This window comes from Podarcis erhardii (assembly GCF_964252035.2).
Source record: "Podarcis erhardii genome assembly, chromosome: 15".
NCBI classification, from domain to species: domain Eukaryota; kingdom Metazoa; phylum Chordata; class Lepidosauria; order Squamata; family Lacertidae; genus Podarcis; species Podarcis erhardii.
In genome coordinates, this window is record NC_138505.1 from 1,777,972 (window position 1) to 1,790,353 (window position 12,382).

The 12,382-nt window shown below is 45.5% G+C and overlaps 1 protein-coding gene across 9 annotated transcripts in view; it reads left to right on the forward strand.

The window, feature by feature from the left end:
* The window catches only part of LOC309329837 (T-lymphocyte surface antigen Ly-9-like), a 77,878-nt gene that overhangs the window by 54,798 nt on the left and 10,698 nt on the right, over nucleotides 1-12,382 (forward strand). For 5 of the 9 annotated variants that reach the window (XM_081840930.1, XM_081840933.1, XM_081840934.1 and 2 more), the window contains 5 exons: nucleotides 6,414-6,758; nucleotides 6,876-7,178; nucleotides 7,709-7,837; nucleotides 7,988-8,063; nucleotides 9,508-10,704. In XM_081840930.1, the coding sequence (XP_081697056.1) occupies nucleotides 6,414-6,758; nucleotides 6,876-7,178; nucleotides 7,709-7,837; nucleotides 7,988-8,063; nucleotides 9,508-9,982 (1,328 nt within the window). In that variant the 3' untranslated portion in view covers nucleotides 9,983-10,704. Of the gene's footprint in view, nucleotides 1-6,413; nucleotides 6,759-6,875; nucleotides 7,179-7,708; nucleotides 7,838-7,987; nucleotides 8,064-9,507; nucleotides 10,705-12,382 lie in introns of those variants that run through there. The other 4 variants (XM_081840935.1, XM_081840936.1, XM_081840931.1 and 1 more) reach the window with 4 other exon arrangements.

Genomic DNA, 12,382 nt, shown 5'->3' on the forward strand with positions numbered 1-12,382 from the left:
AACAGGGAGTCCCTGGCCCTAGAGCAGCGGCATGTAGGTCAAACTCCCCAGACGAGGTCGGTGGAAGGGCATGCTGTGTAAGTTTGCACTTTGAAGTCCTCTCTCACTGGACCTCATCTGCCTGCATATCCTCAGCCAGGCGGGCTGAGAGGGTTACCTGCCAAGGCCTGTGCCAAGTTTCCCACTTCTGAAGCTCAATAAAATTGTGGCCAATTTGAACCCATACTCTGGGTCTCTTGTCTCATTCTCTGGGAAAAGGGGTAGGCACCACAGACAGGGTTTAGCACGTGTGCCCACAAACAATTGAGGGACACTAACAATAAAAGAGAACTCCTTTCCGCTTGCCCCAGGTGTTGGCTGCATGTTGGCTGCAGGCTCTGCTGCCCCTTGAAGTGACCAAGCCATAATATCTGGAATCTCTCCATGCAGACTGAAGGTGTAAATAGGTGAATAAACCATAGTTCTTAAAGCTACAACAGTCTCTGTCTTGCCTTCCATTCTCCAAAGGGAACAGACCCTGTTTGGTGCCTAGGATCCCATGGGCTCTTTCCACCACTGGGCAGAGAGGGGGGGGGGAGGCACCCAACTTTTGTATCAATACATTTGACTGGAGCACAAGGTTGTTTTCCCTCTCCCTAGCAAAGCACCCACAAAAGAGACTTTCTTCTGGGATGGAGACATATTTTCCCTACCAGGGAGACTAAAAAGGAGCGAGGCAAATATTAGCAACAGCAGAGTGACGGTTCTTGTCTGGTGTCAATAAGCAGGGAGTTCCAAAGAGTAGTGCTGCCAACCCTGACAGATTGATCCCTTGGAAAGTGCAAAGCAAACATTATGGCATTTATACACGAGCCAGTTCCTCTTGCTCTTTGGTTCAATCTTTGTTTTGTTCTTTCTTAGCTTCTTTTCTTCACCCCTCATCATAGCTTGGGCAGTGGTTGTGGTCTCAGACGAGGAAGGAGGGGAAGAGTTTTTGAGAAGCTTGAACTTGTACTTTGTCTCAAGAGGAAGAAGTTCTCCAGGTGTTGTATTTCAAAAGAAGAAAGATGGAGAGAGAATCACAGGTTCAACAGGGGAAATAAGTGGGGCAGGATCTCAGCTTCAGCCCCACCCATATCCACCCCAGAGTGGCTTGATCTCCCCCTGAACCCCTCAAAATAAGCTGGGCTAGAGACCCTGGATGCACATTTGCCCACAGAGACCTTCCCTGGTGTCCACAGGGTCCCATCTCCCCCCCCCACCTCCATATTAGCAAAGCAATTTTGCTTAATTTAACGCTAATGCTTGTATTCCTTGGTGCACTTTATGATTAATGCATACAAAACATTCATGCTCTGATGCGCACACATTTCCCCAGTACATGCATGTTTGTATATATTAATTGACTGCTGAACAGCAAAGCAAAATTCAGACAGGTGTGGAATTTCATCTGTCATGGATGGTTTAGCTAAGATTCCTGCATTGCAGGGGGTTGGACTAGATGACCCTTGGGAGTCATTCGAAATCTACAATTCTATGATTCAAACTAAATGCTAAAATCAACCGGGGTGTGTGTGTTATTAAACATATACCGGTATACAGAAAAGTTTATACCTCAATATGTAGTCATAGTGTAGAAGATAAGACCTGCAACTGACTTACAGAAGATTTGAATTTCTGTGTGGGTAATGCCTCAAGTCGTCATAGTGTAAAATATAAGAACTGCAACTTGTATCGAATTTCTATGTGGGCACCTGGTGCACATTTCTTATCTTTCGCTCACAGCTTTCTCAGCCTGGATGGCTGTGGACAAGCTTGTCAGTTACTTCACACTATCTCCCTCTTAGAGGGAGCTTTGGGGCTGTGCAATACAGCTTTTCTTATGCCTGGGAATAAAATCATGAGCCACGTGAATCTTCTCTCCTTTGGTCCATGGATCTTTTCTTCCCTGGGTAAGTCCCTGGGTAGGAAAAGCTGAATGCATAGGGTGAAAATCTATATAGGTTTACTTGGTCATGAAGGGGAAAGCAACTGTCAATGTTGAGCTCATCTGGAGAATAGACCTCCTCCCTGAAAGCTCCCCCCATCTCAGGGTAAATGTGGTTTGGCACCTGCTGGGGGCTCACATTCCACTGACAAGAGCCCCCACCCCACTAGACCTTCTGCTCCTTTCCACCACTGCTTTCTCATTCTGGCCAGAGGAGGCTGGGGACAGGGAGGAGCTGCCTGTGCAGAAAGACCCAGAGGGACTGGCTAGACTGGGAGCTCAATGAGCCAGCCAGAGGGAGGATCCTAGAAAGGTCTGGAGAAGGATATGGGAGCCAGCTGTATGCCATCTTCCCCTCCTGGCTGAATTGTATTTAAGCCAGTTATTGTCAGTTAACTCTTGTGTTGCTTTGTATTTATGTACTTAAGCCTGGATTTTTTGGGGGGTGGGGGTGGAAGGTAATATTGAATTTATTCTGTATTTCCTAAAAAACATCATTCCCATCATTTTTTAATTTACTGTCATATTCCATATTTCGTACATTTGCATTTCCAATGCTCAGTATTTTGATGTTTTGAATGTTTGCTGTGAGTGTTTGCTGTGAGTGTTTGAATGTTTGCTGTGAATGTTTGCTGTTACCACTTCTGGCAGAGCCCATTGTGGAAGGGACACATATAAATCAACTCAATCAATCCCAATCAAGAGGGAAGTATCTGAGACAACTGGTCTTGATTACTGGAACCCAGTTCCTGGTGAGGGTGGGGCAATGCCAGAGTGACCTTTGTTCTTTGAGCTCAGTTCGTAGAATAATCTGTTCATATGACGAAGGCGGAAGCTAGAGAGCACAACTGTAGGTGGGTCCATAGCCTATGATAGGTAGAGCCAGTGCTTTTTTTCTGGGGGGGACGCAGGGGTACGCATACCCCTAAACACTTTGTGAAACTTTGTTCAGTTACTGTATTTATTTTTCCTGATTTGAACTATAAAATGGTGATTATAGTCACAATGAGAGTATCCCTAAACATTTTTTTTAAGAAAAGAAGCACTGGATAGAACCAAATTATTCTAGTTCTTTCACTGCCTGCCCTACTGAGAGCTGCAAGACTAACACAGATACTAAGGAGGAGGCAGTGCCTGGGCTAGCTGAAAGTGGAAAAAGAAGACAGGTGTGGACTGGCTAAGGACATGCTGAACCAGGCAGTGCCCCACTCACCCTAAGGGAACAGTGTCCACTGCTGTGGTGTGTTGAACATTTGCAATTGTTTCTCTTCTTTTCAGTGGTTTTGCAGGATTCCAAAAGGTTGGTGATTTCCAAATGTTTGAGAATCAAACAACTTGTCTTCACAGAAACCTTTGACAGGCACACAAGCAGGTGTATAACACAAAAAAGCACCCTGAGCTCACACACTCCTCCTCCACTGATCCTTCCTGGTTTATAAGGGGAGGAACAAGGAGCAGTGATCTCCAAATATTGGTGAGAATCAAACACCTATTAGTAACAGAAACCTTTGACAGGCAGGTGTATAACACAGAGAGAAACAACCTGAGCTCACACCCTCTTTCTCCTCCTCCACTGATCCTTCCTGGTTTATGAGGGGAGGAACGAAGAGCAGTGAAAGGAGGAAACGGAAACAAAGGAGGGAATGAGAAGGGGAGGGAAAGCGTGCACAGACAGCCTTTGCTGGTACAAAGAGAAGGATCTGATCTGATTCCTTTTGTCAAAAAGTTCACAACTCTTGCAGATCAGACCCTATACTCGGGCTACGCTTATAAGATGGATGAACCGGCTTATTTTAGAGCACCTATCCTGTGCAGAAGAATGAAGCTGTCCTTCTCAGGGTGGTGAAACAGATGCCACAAGGGGAAGCCCCAGCAGCACCTGAGCTCAACAGGCGCAAGTCTCTCCATCAGTGAGTCCCAGAAACGTTTAGTCTGGTGCATGACTGCCACTCATGCCTCCCTGCACCTCTGGAGAGATACGATGGTGGACTTTTCTCACAAAGGGCCTCTTCTTCGGACTATTGCTGTTCTCTTCCTTGGGTAAGAACTTCACTGCTTTCTTTCTTTCTCTCTCTCACTCAGAAACCACAAGTAACCACCTACATGCATGGAGGGGGCACTCTGAGTTTGATTTATCATGAAGAGGGAAATTATTGTAGGATTACTGGATGTCCCCGGTTCCCGGGGACAGTCCGCAGATTTGCAAATCTGTCTCCCAACAAATTCCGTTCTCAGAATGTCCCCAGGTTTGCAAATCTGTCCCTGGCAAATGTGGAAGCGACAGCCTCAGCAGCCCGGAGCCAGCCTCGTAGTGCAGTTGGCTCTGGCTGGCTTCAGGAGGTGCCCGCTGCTGTGGCGCCCACCATTTTTCCTTGCTGAAACTTCCAGCAAGGACAAAGTTCTGATGTAACTTCCTTCAATAAAAAATGGCAGTCACCATGGCAGCGAGCAGCTCCTGGAGCCAGCCAGAGCCAACTGCACTACCAGGCTGACTCCAGGCTGCTGAGGCTGTTGCTGCAACTACCACCACCGAAGGGGAAACAGGTGCAAAAGAAGGGCTTTGCACTTTGCCTGGCAGAGAAACCACGCGCCTTGCACCCCTCCTGGGCAACTGCCATCCGCCCACAACTCCCGAGCCTCCCCTGATCTGTCAAAACAAAGGGGGGAAGGGGCAGGAGATTGGGGAAGGCTTGGGAGTTACGGGCGGGCAGCACACCGTTGCTGAGTTTTTTAAAAACTCTGTGCATTTATGTTTCACAGGGTGTGAAAGAAGGGTTTTGCACATTTGTACAATATGCAGGTGTGCTTGGGCCCAGGGTCTTTTGCCTCACCATCCCCACCACTGACTCCCTGTTGCTACTCAGCTTCAAAAAAACAAAAACAAAAACAAAAAAGTGTCCCCATATTCATTGGAAAAAATCTGGTAACCATATTGGCAATATTGGTTACTAGCACTCAGGGACTCCTCTCCCCAGTTGGAACCCTCCTAGAACACCCTAGCTGACTTTTGGACCCCATAGTCCATCTCAACTGTTAAAACCAGCAGAAGGGGCACTCTTGGTAGTTTCACCTACCTCAAACAGTTGGGGGAATGCCAGCCCAGGAGAGGACCTTCTTTGTGACCGGCTGCTAAACTGTAGATGTCCCTTCCTACAGAGTTGCACCCGACACCTTTAGTGTAGAGTTTCCATTATATGCTGAAGAGTCACCTCTCTCTCTCTGAAGAGAGCCAGTGTGGTGTAGTGGTTAAGAGCGGTAGACTCGTAATCTGGGGAACCGGGTTCGATTCCCCGCTCCTCCACATGCAGCTGCTGGGTGACCTTGGGCCAGTCACACTTCTCTGAAGTCTCTCAGCCCCACTTACCTCACAGAGTGTTTGTTGTGGGGGAGGAAGGGAAAGGAGAATGTTAGCCGCTTTGAGACTCCTGAAGGGGAGTGAAAGGCGGGATATCAAATCCAAACTCTTCTCTTCTTTACCCTACCATTGACACCTGCAATATAATTTTTATTTTATTATTTTATAACAATTTTAATATTTTTTATTAATAACAATCCAATATGACCATATAATTAAAATACCAAATCATAATTCAATTAAAAAAGCCAATTGTCAGATTCCAAATTAAACATTTTGGTTGACTTGGCCTGTTCTGATTTTAGGCGATTTTTAGGAGATGTTGATTCCTTGTTCCCACCTCCAATCTGCTTATTTAATCCAATAATATAGTTCCAATGTTGATCCTTTATTTTAAGAGCCACTGATGTGTTGACTTTCGTTTGGATTTAACTGTTCCATATCCTTTAGTTTGGAAGAGGATTTTATATCTGGTAACTCTGTGTGGGATGTGTGTGTTTTTTTAACATTCAACCTTCCTTTCTTGTTGCAATCAATAATTTTCGGCATTCCCCCCCTCCCCACTCCAAGGACTCAATATTACTGCAGAGTGACTTTTCACAATCTTGCTTCTCTTAAAAACGAAAGCGGTCTGGCATCTGGCCATTACTCCAGGCTGATTTCCAGCTTTTACTTTGAATTCTTTCCAATCCAATGACAAGCTGATATCTCAACAACACCCTAATAAATCAAAGTTCAAGTCCTCCCTAGGAGGGTATTGCCACATAACATCCCAATATTTCCCACAGTTCCATTCTTTCAGTTAATCCGTAAGCATTATAAAGTTCTTATTGATTCCCTCTTGCAGTCCATTAATAATTGCAATCCATTAATAATCACAATCCATTAGAAGCTAATTTTCTTCTTCAGTGAAGTGAAGAAAACCAGAAGTCCTCTGCAAAATAATTTTTAGGACCCTCCTTATTACATTTTAAGTCTGCATTTTAAATTGCAGTAACCTACTCTAGGACCTCATGATGGAGCTAAAAACAATAATGATATTAATTTTCCCCTTTGTTTGTATCTCCTCCCTCACCACCCTCCCCTCACTAGAAATTTTAAGTCATGCAGTGGGGAATCCAACCCATCAGCTGAAGGGGATCCTGGGAGGATCAGTCTTGTTTCCTGCCAATGTATCTCAAGGAATAACAGTGGAGAAAATGGAATGGGACTTCCGCCCGCAAAGGCATAACCTGGGCTATTGGTGGGGGGAATTCAGTCATGGGAAACTGGAGCACCCAAGTTCCAGTGGCCGATTTGGACAACGGCTAGACATGGTGGACGAGACAACACTGAGGATCAAAGACCTGGAGTTGGATGACAGTGGGATCTACAATACTCGCATCTGGTTTACTAAGACACAGTTTCAAGAAGAGAGTTTCAGCCTCACCGTTTATGGTAAGTTATTGCTTTCAGTGTTTGGCTCATGGAATAGGATTAGCATTATTTTGCAACATAGGTACTGAGAGGCATGTGGGACACAAAAAATCTGTTGCTTTCATTTGTGTTCCACAGAGCCAGTGCCAACACCACAGATAGACCACCAAGTGGAATCCAAGACTCCAGGTGGATGTAATGTGACCTTGCGATGCCACACACCTGGAAGGGAAGATCTCAGTATCTCCTGGGAAACAGGGGATCCGCACAGGGCCTTAGGAAAGAGTGTGAATCAGTACCAGGTTTCTGACAATGGCCGGGAGCTCCATATCTCCTTCTGGAACACTTCTTTCGACTCCAAATTCACCTGCCTGGTCATCAATCCTGTTGATCAAAAGGGAGCCTCCTTTGACTTGCTCAACATCTGCCAGAGTGATGAAGGTGAGCAATATATCCTTTCCTTCATTATCCAGAGAAGGTGCTTGTTGTGGTGTAACGCCGGCTGGCCCTTAACATCAGGGATTTGAGGAGATGTGTTTGTATTAAAAAATGCTGCTCTTCAAATGCTAGTGAGCAGGATCGGACCATACACAGAGCCCCTTGAAGACTGATCTGATCCTGTGAATTGCTGCTGCTGCCCCCATCTCCTCCTATTCCTAGCTTAAGATATTGATTCAGGGCAGGCAAGTGTTTCTGACAGGCATTCACAGCCCAAATCATTGCAATACAAATGGTATAGATTAGCAACGCTTGTTTATCTCTTTTTATTTATTCTACTGCTCTCAGCTGAGTGTGAACATGAGACTCTGAATCTTGGGGTCATGAGTTTAAGCCCCACCTTGGGCAAAAGATCCCTGGGGGTTGTACTAAATTACTCTAGTTGTCCCTTCCAACTCTACAATTCCATGGTTTTGTGAGACTCTGGCGGCTGTTATTAAAATGTTTTGAGAAACTCTTATTGCTCATTACAGGTGGACACCTTCAACTCTTGAGTTGGAGTCCATGGCTTATCTCCTCAGTCATAGTTCTTCTGGTGATAATGGTGATGGTGATGGTGAATTGGATGTGCTGGAAGATCAGATTAGAAAGGAATAGAAGAGGTAGTACCATCTCTATTGATCTCCTTCCCATCTCGCCTGAGATGGGGGCTTCCTGCCAAATATATCTCTTCCTTTATTTTGCCTATTCCAAGTGAGAGAGACTGGTCAGTGCCATGAACTAAATAATGTGTCTCATGTTGCATTCCACAGCTGTTCGCTCGGTGATGCGAGAGAAAGGGGAGAATACCTGGAGCTCAGGAGCCACCCAGAAGATGGTGATGATGAGGTGAGATGAACAGTGTGCAAAGTAATGATGGGGTGATTGTTATATAATATCAGTGAAAGCATCTAATACATTTTGGAGGCATTTAATACTTTCAAAATTATTATTAAAGTGGCAATCTCTTATATTTAAAGAAACAAAAACAACAACAAGCAGATTTCAGGCCAGTGACCTGATAATAAATGGCAATCAATGTGGCACAACCTGTCACTACAAACCATCTCTGTTTGTCTCTTAACATTGTCTATTGGTGGCACTGGACTCCATCCCACCCAGCTAAAATAAACTCTAGCATCTCTCCCTTATGCTGGAAAGGCTCATATTTCCATGTACAATGGAGGTCCATCTTGTAATACTCCTTCTGGGAAAAGGTGTTTCACATTACGTTATTTCCAAAATTACGCAGCAATCCCTTCCACCCACATCAGCTCTTGCCTTCTTATCATTAGACTCAGATTTAAACAATAACCTTAAATGCAGAGACTTTTTTTACTATTATCAGCAGCCCAATTAGGAATCGGCCAATACTGGAAACAACTATAGAAATCACCACAGAAGGGTACTTAAAGGCACTTCAAAGATAGACACTTTTGGCAAGACTTGGCTTCCACTTGGCTTTTCCTTCATAAAATGAGACACAATATACTTTTATTCCACCCACAGGATAAGAATCTCTGTGGAGAGGCTACTTGATTTGTCAATACATAAATAAATGTATTGCTTGTGTACTCCTGCTGCATATGAAACTTAGTAAGACTGTACTACTGGACAAGTTACTGTAGTTATAGGTTGGTCTTGTATTTACTGTACATCAAAACCAATAATGATTAATTGGATTTAAAAAACCAAAAACAGTCCAGTGACCCAAGCCTCCTGATCAAAAGCCCTAACAAATGCATTATGGCACAAGGGGAGGCAGGCAGCTTGTGCAAAGATCCTGTTCCCATCGGGGAACATGCATGCCCAGTTATAGTGAGCAGAATTGAACACTTCCCTCGCCAGCTAGTGAACGGAGATTTCAGCCCTCTAGCCGCAGGGCTCTTCTTCCCACTTCCTCCCCCCAGTGAACCCAACAAGATTGCGCTCTCCCCTCACCAGCTTTTATGGACTCTTCCCCAAATACTAATTTTATCATTGATAATAACTGAGTGCTGGGGAATGGAAATGACATATTTTTGTCAATTCAAAACTGGCAATTCCACCCATTCTCTTAGGGACTTAGTTATGGCAAGTTCTCCCATGGAACTAAAAAGCTATCCCTAAAGAGTGGAACTGAGGTGCAGGGAAGATGCCTCCTTTTCAGCAAATTGGTATCCCTTCATGGAGAGCGCTGGACTTGGATAGGACTTTAATTTTCTCCTGGGTTCGGGTGGGCCCAAATGCCCAGAAATTCTTTTAGGAGTTGCATCCCCAGAGTTCCTCCTGTCATATTTTCTCTCCAATGCAGATTGGACACTGAATCCTACAGACCAACCCTGCAGGTTGACTTAGACAAGGAGGAATTCTCACGCAGTTCCACACTACCCAGAAAACGCTTTCCTTCTCTTACTTCTTGTACAGTCTCAGAAACAGAGCCCTCGGAGATTGAACATGGCATGAGAGGTCAGGCACATCTCCAGGAGCCACTGCTGATGAATTCACTGAGGGTCCCTCAGGAGAAAGACCCATTGCAGATCTCTCAAAGCTGCCAGTTGAGCCGGAGCTACAGCCTACCCAACACCCTTAAACACTGCCCCCCAAAGTCCCGTGACCAGGACAGAGAGCAAGATAGAAAGACTTATCCAGTGATTATGGAAGGGGTCTCCTTGAGAGCAAGGAGTCCCAGAAATGCCTTCATTACCAGCACCAGCCAAGAGCGTCTAAGACACTCCTCTTCAGCCTCCCTGTTGATGGAAACAGCACAGGAAAGATTGGATGAGTGAAGATACACATCAGGAACAGGGGAGGCAGAGAGATAAAAATCTGCAATGGATCAAGAAATGCATAAAGATCTACATCAGAAAGAAGCATGGGAGCAGCACCTCCTATTTGACAAGAGGTCCCTGCAGAGGCAACATCGAAGACCAACACTGCCAAGGAGATGCAAAGGCTGGCCTCAATGCTGATGGAACTCTGCACCCATACACCAACCCTGCAGGGTGACTTGGACAGAGAGGAATTCTCAAGCAGCTCCATACAACCCAGGGAAACCTTTCCTTCTCTCAGTTCTTATGAAGTCTCAGAAACAGAGCCCTCAGAGACTGATTGAACACTGAATCCCACAGACCAATATGGGAGATCAGGCACATCTCCTGTAGCCACTGCGAAGGAATTCACTGAGCTACAGCCTACCCAGCAGCCTTCAACACTGGCCCCAAAGGTCTTGTGAGCGGGCCAAAAAGCAACCTACCAAGATTTATCCAGTGACTATACTTGGGGTCTCCTTGAGTGCAAGGAGTCCCAGAAATGCCTTCATCACCAGCTGCAAACAGGGTACATAAGACAATCCTCTTGAGCTTTCCTGTTGCTGGAAATAGCAGAGGTCTCTGGCTTCTTCAACCCAGGTGCCATGCCTTGCCTTGCCTCTCTTTTCCTATTGTGCTTGGACTCCCTCTATGTAGTCTGAAGGTGTAAATGGGTGAATAAACCCCATTTCTTAAAGCTACAGCAGCCTCTGCTGTGTCTTTCATTCTCCACAGGGAAACAGACCCTGTGTGGTGCTTGGGATCCCATGGGCTCTTGCCTCCGCTGGGCAAAGAGGGGGGCAGGCACCCGACTTTTGCAGCAATACATTGGACTGGAGCACAAGGTTGTTTTCCCTCTTCTTCCTGGCAAAACATCCACAAAAGGGATTTAATTTTTGGGAAGGAGACATATTTTCCCTACCAGGAAGACTAAAAAGGAGTGAGGCAAATATTTAACAGTAGCAGAGTGATGGTGCTTGTCTGGGGTCAATAAGCAGGGAGTTCCAAAGAGTAGGTGCTGCCAACCTCACCCCTCATCAGACTGTGGGATGAGGTGGAGAGTTTGTGAGAAGCTTGAACGTGTATTTTGTCTTAAGGCAGAGAAATTCTCCAGGTGTCATGTTTCAAAAGGAGAGAGAGAGAGAGAGAGAGAGAGTCACAAGTTCAACAAGTGGGGCAGGATCCCAGCTTCAGCACCCCCATATCCACCCCAGAGTGGCTTGTTCTCCCCCTGAACTTCTCAAAATAAGCTGGGCTAGAGACCCTGGAGGCACATTTACCCACAGAGACCTTCCCTGGTGTCCACAGGGTCCCACCTCCCCTCCCCTCCATTTTAGCAAAGCAATTTTAGTTAATTTTACACATTTTGTTTTATTTTCACTAATGGTTGTATTGTTTTGTGCACTTTATGATTTATGCATACAAAACATTCATGCTCTGATGTGCACACATTTTCCCAGTACATGCATGTTTGTACATATTAATCGCTGGTGAACAGCAAAGCAAAATTCAGACAAGTGTGGATTTCATCTGTCATGGATGGTTTAGCTAAGATTCCTGCACTGAAGGGGGTTGGACTAGATGGACCCTTGGGAGCCATTCATAATCCGCAATCCTATGGTTCAAACTAAATGTTAAAATCAACAGGGGGTTACTAAACATATAAGTGGTACCTCAGGTTAAGTACTTAATTCGTTCCGGAGGTCCTTTCTTAACCTGAAACTGTCCTTAACCTGAAGCACCACTTTAGCTAATGGGGCCTCCCATTGCTGCTGCGCTGCCGGAGCACAATTTCAGGTCTCATCCTGAAGCAAAGTTCTTAACCTGAAGCAGTATTTCTAGGTTAGCGGAGTCTGTAACCTGAAGCGTATGTAACCTGAAGCGTATGTAACCCGAGGTACCACTGTACACAGAAAAGGTAATGCCTCAAGTCGTCACAGTGTGAAATATAAGAACTGCAACTTGAATTGAATTTCTGTGTGGACACCTGGTGCATATTTCCTGTTTTTAGCTCACAGCTTTCTCAGCCTGGATGGCTGTGGACAAGTTTATCAGTTACTTTGCACTATCTCCCTCTTAGAGGGGGCTGTGCAGTACAGCTTTTCTTATGCCTGAGAATAAAATCAGGAGCCTCGTGATCTTTCTCTCCTTTGGCCCATGAATCTTCTCTTCTCTGGGTAAGTCCCTGGGTAGGAAAAGCTGAATGCATAGGGCAGGCACCCCCAAACTCAGCCCTCCAGATGTTTTGGGACTACAACTCCCACCACCCCTAGCTGACAGGACCGGTGGTCAGGGATGATGGGAGTTGTAGTCCCAAAACATCTGGAGGGCTGAGTTTGGGGGTGCCTGACATAGGGGGACAATCTGTAGGTTTTCTTG